This window comes from Culex quinquefasciatus, chromosome 3 (assembly GCF_015732765.1).
Source record: "Culex quinquefasciatus strain JHB chromosome 3, VPISU_Cqui_1.0_pri_paternal, whole genome shotgun sequence".
Lineage (NCBI taxonomy): Eukaryota > Metazoa > Arthropoda > Insecta > Diptera > Culicidae > Culex > Culex quinquefasciatus.
In genome coordinates, this window is record NC_051863.1 from 200,292,947 (window position 1) to 200,312,826 (window position 19,880).

At 36.8% G+C, this 19,880-nt stretch overlaps 2 protein-coding genes across 9 annotated transcripts in view; both read left to right on the forward strand.

Moving 5' to 3' along the window:
* The first annotated feature begins 530 nt into the window (after nt 1–530).
* LOC6032864 (protein draper) overlaps nt 531–19,880 on the forward strand; it is a 31,921-nt gene continuing 12,571 nt past the window's right edge. For all 8 annotated transcript variants that reach the window (XM_038259638.1, XM_038259635.1, XM_038259639.1 and 5 more), the window contains exon 1: nt 531–1,252. The gene's annotated coding sequence lies outside the window, so the exon portion shown is untranslated. The remainder of the gene's footprint in view (nt 1,253–19,880) is intronic.
* LOC6032865 (solute carrier family 25 member 35) lies at nt 6,367–7,898 on the forward strand. The gene is made up of 2 exons (XM_001843338.2): nt 6,367–7,556; nt 7,615–7,898. The coding sequence occupies exons 1-2, from the start codon at nt 6,845–6,847 to the stop codon at nt 7,809–7,811; spliced, it is 909 nt and encodes a 302-aa protein (XP_001843390.1). The 5' UTR covers nt 6,367–6,844; the 3' UTR covers nt 7,812–7,898.

Consider the following 19,880-nt stretch of genomic DNA (forward strand, 5'->3'; position numbering starts at 1 on the left):
AAGTGATATATTTTGAAGCATTTTGGGCATTAGTTTTCGCTGTGAAATGATGTGTTTGTGAGTATTAATTGGTAAACAAAACGTTGGCTGTCAGTAAATGATCCGAGAGAGATCGAAGTATAAAGATAGGTATCAAATGGACTAGACTCCAACGACTCCAAAAACAACTTCCAATCTAAATTTCGGCCGTCTAAAAACTTGTTAACTCCAACTCCGGTTCCTTAAAAGTGTCGACACCATCGACTTTAGATTTTTGACAAAAAGAAAAACAACAATTTCGAATGATCGTTCCACTTTGACAGTTCAAAGTTGAGGCTTGGTTGAGGCCGCTTTGCGTACCACCATTCAGCACCCAGGTGATACAAAAAAAATACTTGAAATTGCCGCTACGTAACATCCGAACGTCCCGCATGACGTTCAAACCGGTTCGACCAGGGGTGTGTTCAAAAGCTCGAGTTCATTCATCTGGCAGCACTGTTTTCATTCATTTTTTTCCTTTCATTCTTCGACGCGTCAGTTCCTCAGTTCGCCGTCGACTGCCGAACATAACGGTTGTGGTTTTGCATTTACTTCTCGGCCGTCTAATTCTTGTCGCAGTAGTGTTTGCTTTCTTCTTTTTTTCTTGTTGTTCGATAGGGAGAGAAATTCTTTCCGCGACTTTCACCGCCGCGCAAAACACGGATTTTTCGGTTATGATCTGAGTTTGGAGTAGAAAGCGCGGGTTTCTGCTGTTTTTTCCGCAAGAAGTGGATGTAAACAAAGAAGACAACGCGAAAGCAGTGTCCTTCGCCTTAAAGTTTTTATCAGCAAGCTTTTATCGGGCTGCTTAGATAGGGCTGAAGGCAGGCAGGCTTTGTTGATCAACAATCCGGGCTGTTTTTGGGTGCGTGAAATTGAAAATTCATTGAGTTTTGCAATTCAAAGTTCGACAGAAAGTTTTTGCAAATAAAATCGGTGTTTTATTGTTAAGTATACGACGTAGCGTATTTGTGTGCGTGTGTTGGAGATATTTTTAATACTTAAAACAAGCAGTGCAAACAGACAGGCCGCAGAAAAGTGTGTGGAGCAGCGAGAAAAAGGCGAGTTGCTCAAAGAATTATTATTCAATAGTTTCGTCATCGTCAGCAGCCGCGCGCAGTTCATTGAGCAAATAAAGAACGTGCACATACCGCTCTCTGTCGTGTGTTTACTTTATTAGCACACAAATAAAGCAGTCAAATTGTGGCCAGGCCAGTCCCGTTAACCCAAATTGGTAAGTTTCGAATTTTGGACTTTGGCTTATCTGTCTCTTTGCATCGTAGAATATCTCTTGCAATTTCTTATCATCACTCACACACCCACACTCCCAAAGCTCCGGCGCCCTTTGACCTCGGTTTCGAATCGAGGGGCAGGCCCCTTTCTAATTATTACAACCAGCATCTGTTGCAATTGCAACTCCTGGCCCAGACGTGTTAACGCCTCTCGTTTTATTGCCCCCAATGTTTCTGTGTAGGCCGAAAAAGTCCTACGAAAATAAACCCTGGAGCACCGTCGAACAACCAAAACCCCGAACTCGGTCCACAAGGCAAAATAAGACAACAAAGTTTTATGTACTGAACCCGCCGGAGCAGCTTCTCTTGCCCCGGAGTACGAAACGAATCAAAAGAAGGGAGAGAATGCTTCCCTCTATGTATTCAATGCTGCCTTGCTTATGTTGGCCGCGACGACGGTGCAACAACCGGATTGTGTGTGCGGCAACGACTTGTCGTTCGTGACTTCAAAGTCAGTTTATTCACATACCAAGTTCGTACACACTGTGTCAGAGGCAAATCGCTGACTACAGAACCACACACGCTGAAAATGCACAGAGTGCGTTTATCTTAAGGTTCCGCTACTTGAGAACACCAGAACCACGATTAGATCCACGCAAACACACAAAAATATGCGTGGTCAAAAACAACAGTTTCACGGAAGAAAAAATATATAAAAATTCTCGACGAAAGACAAGTTCGTTAGTTGCGCTTTCATTCACCGTTTTATGTCTTGCCCACAATTTCTTCGGTCGTCGTGTTTTGTGGGATTACGTTCTATTGTCGTCCCCCGTAACCGAAACCGGCCCCCAGACGGTCGGACGGGCTGTTGGTGTGAGGTCAAAGCCGTGGGTTATTGCGCTGCGGTGCATGTTTCAGGGCATGTTGTGTGGGGGTTTAAAAGGGATGAAAATTGTGGGCTTTTTATATTTTATGTCTTGGTTAATTTACCTCTTTCGGTTTTCGATTGCTATCTTCCAGCAAATCTAAAAGTTGTCTCATTAATCCACTTTTGATCCAGTTCTATTTTTGTATTGATTTTAATATCTCAATACACATCATTTTTGCTTAAAGTCACACAGAGATTTCTTGACAAAAATAAAATAAGACGTGTGGCTTATCTTGTAAAAAAAAAATGTTTAGGCCCCATTTGTGCCGTTTTTTAACTGATGTCGACTTTTCAGGAATTTTTGCCACTAATGCGATTATTTTTAGCACCGATGGCGCGTGTCCTGCACAAATATTGGCATATAAAACATTGAAGTTTTGAGCACACTAGAACATGTACATTAGGATGTAACAAAAATGACTTTTTGGCGGGCATTCAGGGGTTTGTTCCGGTGGGCATACTGAGCCCAAATCCCAAATATGAGCTCGATTGGACGTAACAGGAGCTGGCGCTCCGCCCTTCAATTTTAAATGGGATTTGACCCGTAAAAAAAGATTTTTTCAAAAATGTCACTTTTTGAGGCATTTTGGCCACTGAAGCGTTTACCAAAAACATCGTTGGCGTGTAGGCCAGATCCTTGCGCATCTTTTGGTATACATAACATTGAAGTTTGGAGCACCCTGGAGCTCGGTACAGACCTTAAAAGTTTGACATTTTTTCGAAAAATCGGTCCCAGCAAAATCAAATGGCGTCTCGGACGTCGCGAGACGCGACGCATATCTTTTTTGCCGGGGCCGGTTTTTCAAAAAAATTTCAAACTTTGAAGGTCTGTACCGAGCTCCAGGGTGCTCCAAACTTCAATGTTATATATACCAAAAGATGCGCAAGGATCTGGCCTACACGCCAACGATGTTTTTGGTAAACGCTTCAGTGGCCAAAATGCCTCAAAAAGTGACATTTTTGAAAAAATCTTTTTTTACGGGTTAAATCCCATTTAAAATTGAAGGGCGGAGCGCCAGCTCCTGTTACGTCCAATCGAGCTCATATTTGGGATTTGGACTAATTATGCCCACCGGAACAAACCCCTGAATGCCCGCCAAAAAGTCATTTTTGTTACACTCTAATGTACATGCTTTCTATATTTGGCATTTTGTTAAAAATAAACCCATGTTGGAGATTTGGGCAAAGCTTGCCCACCGGAACAAGCCGCTAATTGCCCAAAACATATGTGTGCTGTGATTTTTTTTTCAAATTATGGCATTATATTGAATGTTTGGCCCTTTTGAAATGTTAGTCTTGGTTTAAAAATTATGAAAATATTTTTTTCGAAATGATCGGAAAATTTCACGAATGTTTCATATTTTAACATTGAAAATCGGACCATTAGTATCAACATTAGAAAATGATGGGTTGTTTGGGTGAGACTTAGAAAACATAAATTTTCCCGGTATTGAACGTTTGCATGGCAATATCTCAGCAACTAAGGGTCGTATCAACAAAGTCCAAAAAGGCAAAATATAGAGAATTTTCTCAGCTTTTTAAAAATATTTTTTCAAAAGTAGGCAAACATGTGCACTAATTTTAAAAAAATGAAAAACTGCGACTATTTTAAAAAAAGTTACCTAAAAATGGATTTAACTTGAAAAAAATTTCACTGAAGTACTTTTTGATTGTAAATTTGATTTTACATCGAAAAATGAAGCTGAAAAATTTTTGCGACGAATATTTCGATTTTTGAAAAATTAGCATTGATTCAAAAATTCATAACTCGGTCAAAGATTTTTTGCACAACCTGGAAATTTCTGAAAAGTTGGCATCAAGTCCTCTAAAACATATATAAAAAAAAAAAAAAAACAAAAATAGTGTTTTTTTGCAAATCAAGTTTTAGTGACAAAAAGTTAAATTAAAAATCACCAAATTTTTTTTACCGTGTATCATTTTTTTTCCAGTGTAGTCCGTACCCATACCTACAACTTTGCCGAAGACACCAAATCGATGAAAAAATTCCTTCAAAAGATACAGATTTTTTAATTTTCACATATCATTTTTGTATGGACAGCTGCCAAATTTGTATGGAAAGTTATATGGACAAACTAATGATGCAAAATGGCTTCTTTGGGCATACCGAAGGCACCAAGAAAGTTTCAGTCGGATTATAAAATACAAAAAAAAATCGAATGACCGAAATCTGAGAGAACTGCTCAGAAGCATGTTTTTCTTGTAGTCATAATCCTGCTCTGGTTAAAACTATTTTTGAATAATTTCTATGATTTAAATTTTGTTTAAGAAACACCGAAATTTTATCAGCAGTTATGTTAGTAACAGATTTTGGTACCTTATTAATTGCATGTAATTTCGAATATTTAAATATTTAAAATCAAATGATTGTTTGACTAAGTTTATAAACTCTAATAAAATGTACATAAATTTGAGGTTAAGTACACAAAAAGTTCCAAGTTTGATTTAAATTCATTAAATGCAGATTTTCCATAAAAATATCACTTTTGGATGCCACCAAAGTCAATTTTATAGCATGTTTCATGCATTTTACAAATTTACTAAGAAATTTGTTATACTGAAAATGCCTGTAAATAAAAAAAAATTAATTGAAAAAAAAAAGATTTCTGGAGATTTTTTTAAAGGTCCTAAGAACAATTTTTTTTCGTTTCTGGGTTTTTTTTAAATCGCCTTAAGTCAGGGTTAAGTCTTACCACTGGTCGTGGCCGGCGTCGGTATTGATCAGCACGATAGGGACCTTTGAAAATTGCGAAGGGGTGATGATTGGTTCCTACTTTTCATCTGTGGTCCACGGAGCAATGTTTGGGGGTCCTGGTCAATAACGAAGTAGCAGCTACGGGTAGACACCAATGCTATGCTAAATCGCCTTAAGTCAGGGTTATTAAAAAAACACCAAAAAGCAAAATATAAAAATTTTGTTTACCGGACCTTTAAAAAAAAAACTCGATTTTAACTGTTTTTAGTATGAAATTGTTCACAGAACAATTCTAGAGTTTTTTTTATTAGGTCCTATAAACATATGAAAGACAATAATTTATTGGTCCTTTTCAAAAATGAAACTCTGGAATTAAAATGAACAAATTATTTTAATTCAATGAAAAAAAGTGTTTTATATGAATTTACACCAGTCCAGTTGTTTTGCTATCATTAGTTTCCAAAATATATAATTATTTAAAAAAAATATTTTTTTGTGAAAAAAAAAGTTTTTGCGATGCTGTGCATGGTAATTCCATAAAAAATCTAAATATGTTTAATCCAGCCATAACATGCTAAATATGATTATCAATGCAGAAAAATGTGTTTTAGATTGTTTTCAGTTGATTTAACTTCTATTTCCATTAAAATTTTGAAGTTTTTTGAAAAAATATTTTTTTTGCTTCAAACTCCACATTGTAAAATCCATGATAGGTAACGTTTTTCGTTTTCTTGGAAAGCTTCAAAAATCATACTTAATCTCCCATAAAATAATAAAATATCGACATAGCATATTTTAGCAAAAACTTATTTATTTTATTTTACATTTTTTTTCTTTTTCTGGTTTTAAACATCTAATTCGAGTTCTGCAACCCCATTTTAGTCAATTTTGAATAGTTGATTGCCTATTAAATAATAAAATGCATTTTTTCAATATTTCAACACCGCCATATTGGCCGCCATCTTGGATTTAAAAGTTTTAAATCACTTTAACGTAGTTTAGGGGTTATACTTAAGCTCAACAATAAAAAATTAAGCAACGAAAAAAATTTTTTTTTTGTGATTCGATTATCCGAAGTAAAATTTTCCCTGGCCTTTGGATAATGGACTGTACCCCGTTAATTTTGTTCTTAGATAGAAACGTGTCATAGATCTAGGTCTTTTTCTCAAAATTTATTCTCTCCAATAGAGCTCAGCTAGCAACATCAAAACATAGAAATATGTACCCTCCCTGCAAAGGCTCCATGATCTCAGATGAAAAGTTCTCTAAATCTCTGAATTGACAATTGTAACATCCTTGAGCAGAACTGCTAAATTCTAATAAAAACACTAATTGAATTGAATGGAAAACGTTTCTGGATATCAATTATCGTCTCCAATGAAACTGAATTCGATGATCATCTATTTAAACCTAGAAGATGTAAAAGAGATTTGGGATGTGCAGTAAACAGTAAACGTCTCTCCGTATCTGTAACGTTGCAAGAATTGCCAGATGTTCAGTATGCAACATTCATTCGAATAAATACATTTTAGAAAAGTATAATTTGATAAGTTGTCTTGGAAACCGCCCTTTGTATCTTCCAGATGTCTTCCTATACAATTGTTTGATTCTATGTCCATCAGTATTAAAAACGTGATAAATATATGTAAAGTCCTAAGATCTGATAGTAATTTCCAACAATCTGTACAAAGCAACACCAACTCATAAACCAGCATGACGCTACTAACAACTGGGCGCTTAGTCTAACACCACATTAGTACACAGTCCGTGAGCTGCATTATTGCTGTGCCGGGTAGTACTATAAACTAAGAGTCCGCGTTCCCATAACAACTGCCTCCTGCTCTTTCTGATAAGATAAGTCGCACGTAGTTGAGAGATTACGAAACGGCACACCTCGCCCGTGTGTCTCTGTCTCTTCTTTGGCAGTTTAGTTTTGCATCCGAGCGGCGCGCGATGGAGTTTTTGCTGGGCGGCCTGTCGTCCTGCTGTGCCGTGCTGTTTACGAACCCGTTCGATGTGCTCAAGACCCGCCAGCAGCTGGAGGGGGAGCTTCAGGCTCGCAGTAAGGTCGGAGCGAGGGCGTACCGAGGCTTCCGGCAGTCGGTGATTTCGGTGATCAAATCGGATGGAGTTCGTGGACTGCAGAAGGGCCTTCCGGCGGCGGTGCTGTACCAGTTCTCGATGAACTCGATCCGGCTGGGGACGTACCAGACGGTGGACAATCTTGGCTGGACCAAGAGTGAGAATGCGCTGCTGAGTCCGGTGCTGTCGGTGTTTTGGGGTGGATTTGCTGGAGTTATTAGTTCGACGGTGTCGTGTCCGGTGTACGTGGTCAAGACGCAGCTGCAGGCCGTCAGTTCGGGCAGTTATACGGCCAAGTTCCAGCACCGACATCGCGGCACGGTGGACGCCTTCGTGAGCATTTACAAGAGTTCCGGCGTGCGGGGGTTGTACCGAGGCTACACGGCGAACATGGCACGGGTCTCGCTGGGATCGTCCACCCAGATGGCCTCGTTTGCGGCGTGTAAGGATTTCTTCACGCAGTACGAACTGTTCCGGGAATCGGTGGTGCTGACGGCACTGGCCAGCAGCACGGTGGCGGGGTTCTTCACGTCAGTGCTGATGTCCCCGTGTGACGTCGTTACGACCCGGATGACCAACCAAGGTTTGTGTTGAGTGGAGTTTTGTGGATGACGTTGATGATGAGGACCTTTGTTTTGCAGGTCTGTCCGAAAGTGGAAAAGGTCTTCTGTATCGGAACATTTTCGATTGCTTCGTGAAGATCTACCGCGCTGAAGGACTGCACGGACTGTACAAGGGATTTGTACCGCTTTACGCGCGAGTTGCGCCCCATACCGTGCTGAACTTGACTTTCTGGGAGTTTTTCAAGAAGCTCTACGATAGCTATTCGAAGAAGTGATGAATCTGAATTGTTGTTGCAACAAAAGTGATGATCGGCAGGGAATCGTGCTCAAATAAAGAGTTTTGTTTTGTTTACTTCATGCGCCATTTTGCCTTTTATTTTCAACTCAAAAGAACAAAAATCCGCTTTGTCTGAAACGAACTGAAAGCTGCACGTACAAAGCTTTCCCATGCACAATGGCGTGTATTATCATTCTTCCGTTCAACAAATAATAACACACCGATATATTCATTTCATCTCGCAGCAAATTATGATCGTACGGGAATGATTTACGGAACCAGCACCGTCAATTACTGTCCAGGCCATCATTCTGGACACAATTTTGCTTTTAAATGTCACACTAATCGTCCCCCACCGCAAAAGGGGTCCATTATTTGCGTCTTTTCTGCTCGAATTGTAATGCCCGGTTCAAGGTCAGTGCGGCTGATATCGATCCACAAAAACAAAACTTAATTGTGGTTTGAGATACGCGTGGCCATATAATCGCACGGGTGGTCAGGGTCACCTCCCTCCTAAACTGTGACACAAGTTGCACGAAAGTAACTCACAAACATGATTGGGGTTGGCTAATCGAATCGAAAGCCACCCGGGGAAGCCCGTTTCACTGAATCATGCATGTCGGAGTGGAAATTGCCCTTCCCTTTACCCCTTTGGAAAGCGAATGCACCCGAGCTTACACCGAGCCACGTACGGCGAACATGCGAAGTTTAGTGATAGTTTGTGGTGACAACGTGAATTATTAACGAGTCGAGCTTTTGTACGGGCGTAAGTTATTGACGTGACTTGGACGCTTGGTTTATCAAGCTGGAAATTCATTCACATCCGAGTGGCAATATCTAGAAATGATTAAGTTATTATCACACATCCGTTTGAAAGAAAGCATGCCATCATTAAATGTGAAGGACAACCTCCTAGAATTGTTGCTACCGGTTTTCGCTGTAAAGTTCTTCCCCATTATTGAGCATGATTTAATCAATTATTATGGTGGACCCACATCACTTTCCCTCTCCTATGCATCATAAAATTGGTCTAACGCACTCATAGGGGCAATTGACGCAATTGAGGAACATATCGCGGTGATTTCATCCTCAAGAACACATTCTTTCTGTGTTGTTGGTGAAGGGATTTTTTGTGATAAGCAGTTTCTTGTAATATTTTACGAAATTTATCAGTGATAACTAGAACATCGAACATTGAAAACAAAAGAACTTACTCGTCAACCAGCTCAACCGGGCCATCTTCCGGGAACTGGTTTTACACAAACCGCGAAGGGGATCGTGTGACAACCGGCTTCACAACATGCAATTCCACGATTGCGAATGAAAATTGCAGAAATCGCGCATACCATTGCTGCGTTGTATATCTACTACGTGTTATAGTGTAGATTGGATTGGCACTCGATTCAAACCGAAGGTGATCATCTTTCGATTTCATTGCCTTCGCCGTCGAGTTCCCCACTTGGTCTGCGACTCTCAAAAAAGACTTCAACCTCAAGCACCACAACTCAGTTGGTGTGGCATGAAATTCGTACGATGCGAAATGGGAAAGGTAAACAAAAAATGAAAGTTTCACTGCGAACACGATGACCAGCATTGAAATTCAACTCCCTCCAAAATAAAATTGACCGGCGCGGAATACGGTGGATCAATTTGCGCCTCTTTAATGGGGTTTTAGGGTGTCCCGATGTCACTGGGTCAGCGTGCAACATGAGGAATGAGGGATTAAAAAATGGCGATGGCATCTAAATTGACCTGGCGTAATAAATGGGTCACGGCGCGAAGGTATCGATCGAAGCCACTAAATGCATGCATGTCCGTTCGTGAAGTATTCATGCAAGTATGTACTATACTCATCAAAGTGGTGGCAACGATTTCCGTTGAAGGGATTGCAGCATAGAAAAAAAGATACCGTCCTTTGGGGGGTCTTTGGCTGCATTCAAATGGTGGGAAAATCTAAATTAATCATAATCATATTATTTTCTACATTTTTTTTGGGAATAATTTCAGAATGATTTGATTCGATCATTATTTTCGTCAAACAAAATGTTTTTTTTCGGATTATTTAAACTTATTTTCATGGCGGTAGCGAAGTATTGAATATGATGATTGATAATGTAACAGAAATTAATCACTAAAATTTGACAAATTTTGGGTGGTTTAAACTCGAATACCTAAGATGTAAAAAACGAAATGTAAAAAAAGTATTTTTTTTCAATGATTCACAGACTGTACTGGTTTTGCAGGTTTCTAAAGTTTACGATCAAAAAATATATTTTTTAAACCAAGTTAGCATTTGCCTTATAGACTTACTAATATTAACTATTAAGAAATGTTTAGAGTATAATTTTTTTTTCGCAAATCCGTTATGAAACGACTTGAGCAGTTCTCTAGGATTTCGGTCATTCGATTTTTTTTTTGTATTTTTTAATCCGACTGAAACTTTTTTGGTGCCTTCGGTATGCCCAAAGAAGCCATTTTGCATCATTAGTTTGTCCATATAATTTTCCATACAAATTTGGCAGCTGTCCATACAAAAATGATGGATGAAAATTCAAAAATCTGTATCTTTTGAAGGAATTTTTTGATCGATTTGGTGTCTTCGGCAAAGTTGTAGGTATGGATACGGACTACACTGGAAAAAAATAATACACGGTAAAAAAAATTTGGTGATTTTTTTATTTAACTAACATAGACAAGACAGACATAGACTAACATTTCAAAAAGGCCAAACATTCAATATCACGCCCTTTTAAAATGTTAGTATTGATTTGAAAATTTTGAAAATATATTTTTCGAAAAGATCGGAAAATTTCACAAATGTTTCATATTTTAACATTGAAAATCGGACCATTAGTTGCTGAGATATTGACGATAAAAAATGGTGGGTTGTTTGGGTGAGACTTAGAAAACATCAATTTTCCTGTTTTTAAACCTTTGCATTGCAATATCTCAGCAACTAAAGGTCGTATCAACAAAGACGGAAGAAGCAAAATATAGAGAATTTTCTCAGCTTTTCAAAAATATTTTTTTCAAAACTGAGCAAACATGTGCTCTAATTTAAAAAAATGAAAAAACTGCGACTGTTTTCAAAAAAGTCACTTAAATATGGCTATAACTTGAAAACGGTGCACTTTATCAAAATTTCACTAAAGTACTTTTTGATTGCAAATTTGATTTTACATCGAAAAATGAAGTTGAAAAATTTTACGACCAAAATTTCGATTTTTTGAAAAAATCAGTATTGATTAAAAAATTCATAACTCGGTCAATGATTTTTTGCACAACCTGGAAATTTCTGAAAAGTTGGCATTTTATGTCCTCTAAAACATATCAAAAAATAAAAAAAATTAAAAATAGTGTTTTTTTGTAAATCAAGTTTTAGTGATAAAAAGTTAAATAAAAAAATCACCAAATTTTTTTACCGTGTATAATTTTTTCCAGTGTAGTCCATATCCATACCTACAACTTTGCCGAAGACACCAAATCGATCAAAAAATTCCTTCAAAAGATACAGATTTTTGAATTTTCATACATCATTTTTGTATGGACAGCTGCCAAATTTGTATGGAAAATTATATGGACAAACTAATGATGCAAAATGGTTTCTTTGGGCATACCGAAGGCACCAAAAAAGTTTCAGTCGGATTAAAAAATACAAAAATTAAAATTGAAGAAAAAAGACCGATTTCGTAGAGAATTTCTCACTTACTTTCCCTGTCAATTTTAATTAAATGGCCTATTTTTCATCTCCAAAAATAACAGGACTGAAAAGTACTTTTTGCAATTCCGTCGTGAAACTACTTACTTTTCCTGTCATTCTTGAACGACGAAATAGCCTACTTTCCTGCACCAAAAATAACAGAATCGAATAGCAACACTTTTCAAAATAAATGCTGAAAAGTTCTACTTTTCAGCACTGAAATGGGTGCTGAAAAGTTGAACTTTTCAGCACTTGTTTCGAAAAGTAACACTTTTCAATTTTTTTTGATTTAAACGATTTATTGACAAAATACATGAAAATTTGACTTAAAATTTCACTCAATGGGTGTTTTTTGGGTGTATGCAAAAAGTGTTGTATTCAATTCGTTGCAAAATTTTGCTCTTTATGTGTAATTTTGGAGCCTGAAGAAATTATTATTTTGTAAGTCAATCGAGCATTTTTAAGTCAAGACTAACATTTTAAAAGGGCCAAACATGGAATATTACGCCCATTTAAAATGCTAGTCTTGATTTATTTATTTTTTCAAAATATGTTTATATGAAAAGATCGGAAAATTTCACGAATGTTTCATATTTTAACATTGGCCATTAGTTGCTGAGATATGCGGCTGTATCTCAGCAACCCGAGGTCCAATCTTCAATATCTCTTAGACAATTTTATAGCAAATTTTCTGAAATTTTCAAAAAAAATTTTTTTGAGATTGTCACTCATGGTCACTATTTTAAAAATCGAAAAACTGCAAATATTTCGCAAAAATCAAACTCTCGGTGGCTATATTATGAAAACAGAGCTTTTTATCAAAAAATGTGTAAAGTAGTTTTCGATTGCAAATTCAATTTTGCATTTAAAAATAACGTCAAATTTGTTTCGATTTTTTCCAAAAGATCACTATTTTTTTCAAAAAATCATAACTCGGCGGCAGATTTTTTGACCATGTTTCTCTATGGATCTTTTGATCCATATATACTTCTAACTTACGTAAAATTGTCCGAGGATTCCGAATATGACAAAATTGAGACCAAAAAGTGCCGCTATGACGGCCTACAGGGCAGAAACTAACGATGTAAAATGTTTGTTATAGAAAAATCGAAAAACTATGAAAAAAAACTGCGATTGACCAAAAAGTTAATACCGTAGGCTTATAGTTCATGAAATTCCCTAACTTTTGACCTACGGGAGTATGGGTGTTGGAGGCTGTTGCAAAAAGTTATTAAGGTTTTAAAAAAATCAATTTTTAACAGTTATTTGCAAAAGCTATGAGAAAAAGTCAAACCAATCCTGGATGTCTATAGCACATTTTGAAGGGCTTCAAAAGACCCTTCGAATGCATCTAAGAGAGTTTGAATTGATGAAGTTTTACGGAAATGCGAGCAATTTTAAGATTATTCATGTTTTTTGGACCTCAAACTTCAATGCCCGTTTTACCCCACTTCCCTTTGTCGTAGAGGGCTCATATTTGGCATAAGTTCATCTCATGTATAGACAAACAAACCCTGAAAGTTTCATCCAAATCAGAGCACCTCGATACGACCTGTTTCACATCGGTGAAAAACTCGCTCTTAATATTCTCTTTTTGATTAAATATGCAGAATTAATCGTTGTTCAATGTACCCTAAGCAGTGTTGGAAGAATCTTCATTAAAAAAAAATCTTTTATCGTTAATCAAGAGAAAAATCCCAAGGGAACATGGGTCTCCTCTCTAGCGTACGAATGGTGAAAAAAACTAAAAAAATCATCATCTGGATTATTTGGCAGAAAACAATTTCACTACTACACTTGCAGGTGTAACGTTACACGTCGAAAAATGACCTGTCTCTTTTCGTAGATAAACAATGTTTGTAAAAATACGAAATAATTGAATTTAACCCTTTCAGGCCTAAATTTAAAAAAAAAATGTAAGTTAATGATTGGAAAATGATTCTTATCACCATACAAAAATTATAAGCTAATTGTGGAAAGTTTGATTTTTGGGTCATATATGACCTATCAGTCATGAATGGGTTAAGTGGTGCTAACAATAATATTAACCAAAAATCATCGACCGATTGATTTTCTTTGAAAAGTTCGGAAGCGATTTTTTTTGCTTGATTCGCCTCCTCTCTATTTCGCGGGTGAAGAAAGTTCGCTAATGATTTTTTTTGCAATTCCGTCGTGAAACTACTTACTTTTCCTGTCATTCTTGAACGACGAAATAGCCTACTTTTCTGTACCAAAAATAACTGAATCGAATAGCAACACTTTTCAAAATAAATGCTGAAAAGTTCTACTTTTCAGCACTGAAATGGGTGCTGAAAAGTTGAACTTTTCAGCACTTGTTTCGAAAAGTAACACTTTTCAAAAAAAATTGATTCAAACGATTTATTGACAAAATACATGAAAATTTGACTAAAAATTTCACTCAATGGGTGTTTTCGGAATTGCAAAAAATGTTGTATGGAACTTGTTGCAAAACTTGATTTTTTCAGCACTCTTCGTATTTATCCAACTCGGTGAACCTCGTTGGATAAATGTACGACTCGTGCTGAAAAAATCATCTTTTTGCATCTTGTTACATAAACTACTATTATGCGATTCTAAATAGTTTACAACCGATTGTACAAGTTTCTCACTGTAAATTTAAATTTTCTGCAATATTTTTTTTTTCGTCCCTAAGATTTTTTGAGGAAATTTTGGAGGAGGAAGGGACAAAAAACTGAAATTAAATTTGTAATGAGAAATGATGGGAAAGCTTTCAATTTTTTTCATCTCTTATAGGATAAATCCCAAAAGTCGCCCAGGCTATTTTAGCGTGGTATCGCAGATCCAATTTTAAATGCGACTGCTAGTTTTACAATCTTGTGAGGTTCTGAAATTCAATTTGCATTAAAACTTGTATTCGCGTCCGATTCTTGGATTCAAATTTATCAGTCTAAGTCCTGCTTGAGCTACCAATGCTTCACTGCTCTTCACAGTCATTCATATGGATTTGCATTCAGGGGATCGCCGTGAACATTATGTTTAACGTCATTTCAAAAATTGAAAGAGTTCAATACTTTCTCGTTGGGAACCTCGTAACCATTCAGCCCCAACTGGCCTCCTCTTTATCAAATGCTATCAAATTTAAATAAAGTTATGTTTGCATAATTATTTTAGATACCTAAAATTTTTATTGGTGTTCGCAAACTATGTTGATGATTGCGATACCGTTATTGAATCAATTATATCTGGAGTGTTTTGAAAGGGTCCATAAAGTTTTTTTTTGTTTTTTTTTGTGTTTTTGAATACCCTGGATTCAAGATGGTTTCAAAACACTCAAAATGCAAAAAAAATTGAAAAAAATGTTTATTGAACATTAAAAAAAATAAAACAATGGAAAATCTAAAGCTACCCTCATCGACGGTCAAACGACACTAGAAATCATCAACCGAAGCCTCCGCAATGCGAGAAGGGTTTAGCGGCTGTGACAACATACACACTACAAAACGGTACGCAAAACATCGCAAAAGCGGCTGCCTGCTAAATTACCCTCTTCACCAGCATATAGTTGCAAAAGCAAACCATCACCATCTGTACAACTGCAACAACAACCACCTTGAAACGACGATCCTCGATGTAATCCGATTCAGCGGCGTTATGTTTGCAAACCATCATAAAAATAGCACGGTATAGAGCCGATGCATCCAACCCAGTCAGTTGGGCAGTCAGTCATTTCAAACGACTATTAGATCATGCGGGTTCTGACCGTCAGCTGAGTTCGGAAATGGTAATTGAGGGGGTGAGATTTTTTCCCAGCACTACAGGCACTGCTGCAATGTTTATCGCTGGGTTGAAAGTAAGAATTCGCTTCGTTTGTCACTTTTGTCGGGGATTGTGGGGGCTTGCATGACGATAATTTCTTCATAATCGATTCAACAACGCTTGTGTTATGGGAAAGTAACGTTGATTGTGGAACGCGATTCAGCACTTTCCCTGATTGCGTGACTATTTGCTATAGTTTGGTTAGGTCGTATTGATTCGCCACATTCTACAGGGTAGTTTATATGCACAGTGGAAAGTTGAGATTTAAATTGAAAAAAAATGCTTAAACTTACGTAATGATCATCCCCGTCATCGCCGACATCGTGCGAATCAAGAAGTATTGTTTTCCACAGCTTCATATCCCAGACGCTCGAGATGATCTTCCCGATGAAGCGTTTCTCGAACCACATGCTAACTGTTCTAATAAGACACGTTCATTTGGCCAGCCTCCGCACCGCAAACCGTCATCATCAACCGGGCAGATGTAAATTGAGCCGACGTCTTCCGAGTGAGCAAATAGAGTTTTTTTTTCGCTTAAAATAGTGTGTGTGTATTTTTCTTATAGAAACATCTTGAAACACATGGGAAAATCCCGCGTGCTTCTTGTTCACCTGTCGAAATACAGCCAAATTTTACAGTTCTATCCTAAACGACTCTTCCCGTCAAACCCCAACCCAGCATCCCCCCTTCACAAAACGTCTTCAAGATTTTTTCTTAGTCATCGGCGCTTAAACTTGCCTACACAAAAATCGAAAACCATTGGGAAGGCGTCGCGACGCCAACTGCTACTAATATATTGACTCAATTCTGGGAAGCTGACCGCCGCCTCCCATCCGGTGCTGCCGACACCGTTGCCGGCTTTGAGAAGTGCGCAAAAGTTGCATGGTCCACTCGAAAACCACGATGTACAAACCGACAAGCCAGAGTGGGATGCTGGCCAAGACGATCAATAACTGGACCAGTTTACGGCAGCAGCAGCACGCCAGCCCTCGAGTGATCCAGATAAGAACGGTGATGAACTCCCGCACGGTTGATGATTGAACGGCGTGGCATTCGGCGGGAAGAACAGATGGCGGTTTGGGAACGGATTGGGGGCCGCGTGGTTGAGCGGAGGTGGCCACCGTTAGTTCCGATTCGGTTTCGAGCAAAAGACTCAGGTTGGTGCAGTGAAGTCGTTGCTGGGAAGGGCTTCTGTTGTAAGTTGGGGTGATTCGTGGTATGTTGAGAAGACCGCGGCGTGTTGCGGGGGGGATTCTGGTTGTTCGACGGCGTTGCATTTTCGGAGTTGACACTTGATTGTTTTGGCTTTTGATAGCTTTGGCCTTGAAGATAAACAGTGCAGATTGATTCATGGTTCAGAACAGTTGACCAGATTGGAAGAACTAAAATCGTCAGAGTGATTTATTCTTTGATGTTTACCTAACTTTTTACCAGCAAATTGTTCCTAGACCTACCTGGTTGCTTTTTGAGTAGTTTACAAAAATACTGAAGTTGGCAGCATGTTGCTTGCTTTGATTTTATCAACTTTTAAAAGTGTAGTCCAGTAGGAAAACTTTTGGCAAAGTTAAGTTTTTTGAAAATTCGTTTATTTAGCTGGAAAATAACATACCAGGGATGGAATAATCGTAAAAAATCAATTTCGCTAGTGAACTTTCTTCACCCGCGAAAGAGAGAGGAGGCAAATCACGCAAAACGAAAATCGCTCCCGAAATTCTTCAAGAAAATCAATCTGCTGAAGATTTTTTTGTGAATTTTCTTGTCAGCACCACTTAAAAATATTTATTTCACTTTGTTTACACACATTGCCCATCTACAAAATGTGACAGGTCATTTTTCGACGTGTGACGTTACACTAGCAAGTGTAGTAGTGAATAAGATGTTCCGCCGAACAATCAAGATGATGATTTTTTTAGATTCCTTTTACCGATCTTTCGTGGGCGAGAGAGGAGAGCCATGCTCCTTTCGGATTTTTTCTCTTGATGAACGTCCAATGATTTTCTTTTGATGATGATTATTCCATCGCTGTAACATACCATTAAAATCTACTTTTAATATTGTTTTAAACATATTGGAGTTCATTTCCTAAATCTAATAGAAAAACTACTAAATCCTGTTAAAAGAACCTACCCGAGCAGACGGAAATAACTTGGGAATGACATTTTTAGACGTTTGAAAATACTAGGCCAATAACATTTTATGTTATTTATAACAAGATTTGGTATTCGTCGTAATGATTTTTTTGTTAATGGATTGTTATTGTAATAACAGAATAATAACATTTTTAGTTATTCTTAGAACAAATCTTTGTTATTATTTTTTGTTATTTTAACAACTAATCCGATCATCCCAATAACAGTTGGCGGTATTCTTGCACAACAAAAAATGTTATTCCAAAGTTGTTTTGGCTTTCAATCAAAATCAGACCAATAACAAATTTTGTTTTGATAACATAAACTACTATTAAACTCTTATGAGCAATTCTCTGAGATTTCGGTCATTCGATTTTTTTTGTATTTTTTAATCCGGCTGAAACTTTTTTGGTGCCTTCGGTATGCCCAAAGAAGCCATTTTGCATCATTAGTTTGTCCATATAATTGTCCATACAAATTTGGCAGCTGTCCATACAAAAATGATATGTGAAAATTCAAAAATCTGTATCTTTTGAAGGATTTTTTTTGATTGATTTGGTGTCTTCGGCAAAGTTGTAGGTATGGATATGGACCAGAATGAAAAAAAAAAATTATACACGGTAAAAAACTTGTCACTAAAACTTGATTTGCAAAAAAAAACACTATTTTTAATTTTTTTTATCTTTTGATATGTTTTAGAGGACATAAAATGCCAACTTTTCAGAAATTTCCAGAATGGGCAAAAAATCTTTGACCGAGTTATGATTTTTTGAATCAATACAGATTTTTTCAAAAAATCGAAATATTGGTCGCAAAAATTTTTCAACTTCATTTTTCGATGTAAAATCGAATTTGCAATCAAAAAGTACTTTAGTGAATTTTTGATAAACTGCACCGTTTTCAAGTTATAACCATTTTTAGGTAACTTTTTCGAGAATAGTCGCAGTTTTTCATTTTTTTAAATTAGTGCCCATGTTTGCCCAACTTTGAAAAAAATATTTTTGAACAGCTGAGAAAATTCTCTTTATTTTGCTTTATTGAACTTTGTTGATACGACCCATAGTTGCTGAGATATTGCCATGCAAACGTTAAAAACAGGAAAATTCATGTTTTCTAAGTCTCACCCAAACAACCCACCATTTTCTAATGTCGATATCTCAGCAACTATAAATCCGATTTACAAGTTAAAACATGAAACATTTGTGAAATTTTCTAATCTTTCCTAACATTTTAAATGGGCGTAATATTGAATGTTTGGCCCGTTTGAAATGTTAGTCTTGATTTAAAATTTTTGAAGGTATTTTTTTCGAAAAGATCGGAAAATTTCACGAATGTTTCATGTTTTAACATTGTAAATCGGATTTATAGTTGCTGAGATATCGACATTAGAAAATGGTGGGTTGTTTGGGTGAGACTTAGAAAACATGAATTTTCCTGTTTTTTAACGTTTGCATGGCAATATCTCAGCAACTATGCTGCCCATGTTCGCATAAATGTTCCATATGCAAAAACAGCAAGCTGAGAAAAACGCATTTGAAGTTTGTCCCATACATAAGGCTACGTGTTAAGTTTTCGCGAAAAAACTGGATTTCCTCCTGATTTCTAGAACAAAGTACTGGATGTTATAGGCTCTTTTGAAAGAGCACAAAATTTTGAACAAAACTGCATCAATAACTCGAAATCGATGAAAATGCATATGGGACATTTATGCGATCAGGGGCAGTATGGGTCGTATCAACAAAGTTCAAAAAAGCAAAATATAGAGAATTTTCTCAGCTTTTCAAAAATATTTTTTTCAAAGGTGGGCAAACATGGGCACTAATTTAAAAAAATGAAAAACTGCGACTATTTTCAAAAAAGTTACCTAAAAATGGTTATAACTTGAAAACGGTGCAGTTTATCAAAAATTCACTAAAGTACTTTTTGATTGCAAATTTGATTTTACATCGAAAAATGAAGTTGAAAAATTTTGGCGACCAATATTTCGATTTTTTTGAAAAAATCTGTATTGATTCAAAAAATCATAACTCGGTCAAAGATTTTTTGCCCATTCTGAAAATTTCTGAAAAGTTGGCATTTTATGTCTTCTAAAACATACAAAAAAAAAAATAAAAATAGTGTTTTGTTTGCGAATCAAGTTTTAGGGACAAAAAGTTAAATTAAAAATCACCAATTTTTTTTACCGTGTATCATTTTTTTTCAGTGTAGTCCATATCCATACCTACAACTTTGCCCAAGACACCAAATCGATCAAAAAATTCCTTCAAAAGATACAGATTTTTGAATTTTCACATATCATTTTTGTATGGACAGCTGCCGAATTTGTATGGAAAATTATAAGGACAAACTAATGATGCAAAATGGCTTCTTTGGGCATACTGAAGGAACCAAAAAAGTTTCAGCCGGATTAAAAAATACAAAAATTAAAATTATAGAAAAA

Bases quoted from the DNA above. Each gene is read 5' to 3' on its own strand.
- LOC6032865 (XM_001843338.2), top strand. From the start codon at position 6,845: ATGGAGTTTTTGCTGGGCGGCCTGTCGTCCTGCTGTGCCGTGCTGTTT. The intron at 7,557-7,614 runs GTTTGTGTTGAG...TTTGTTTTGCAG, and splicing joins GACCCGGATGACCAACCAAG to GTCTGTCCGAAAGTGGAAAA.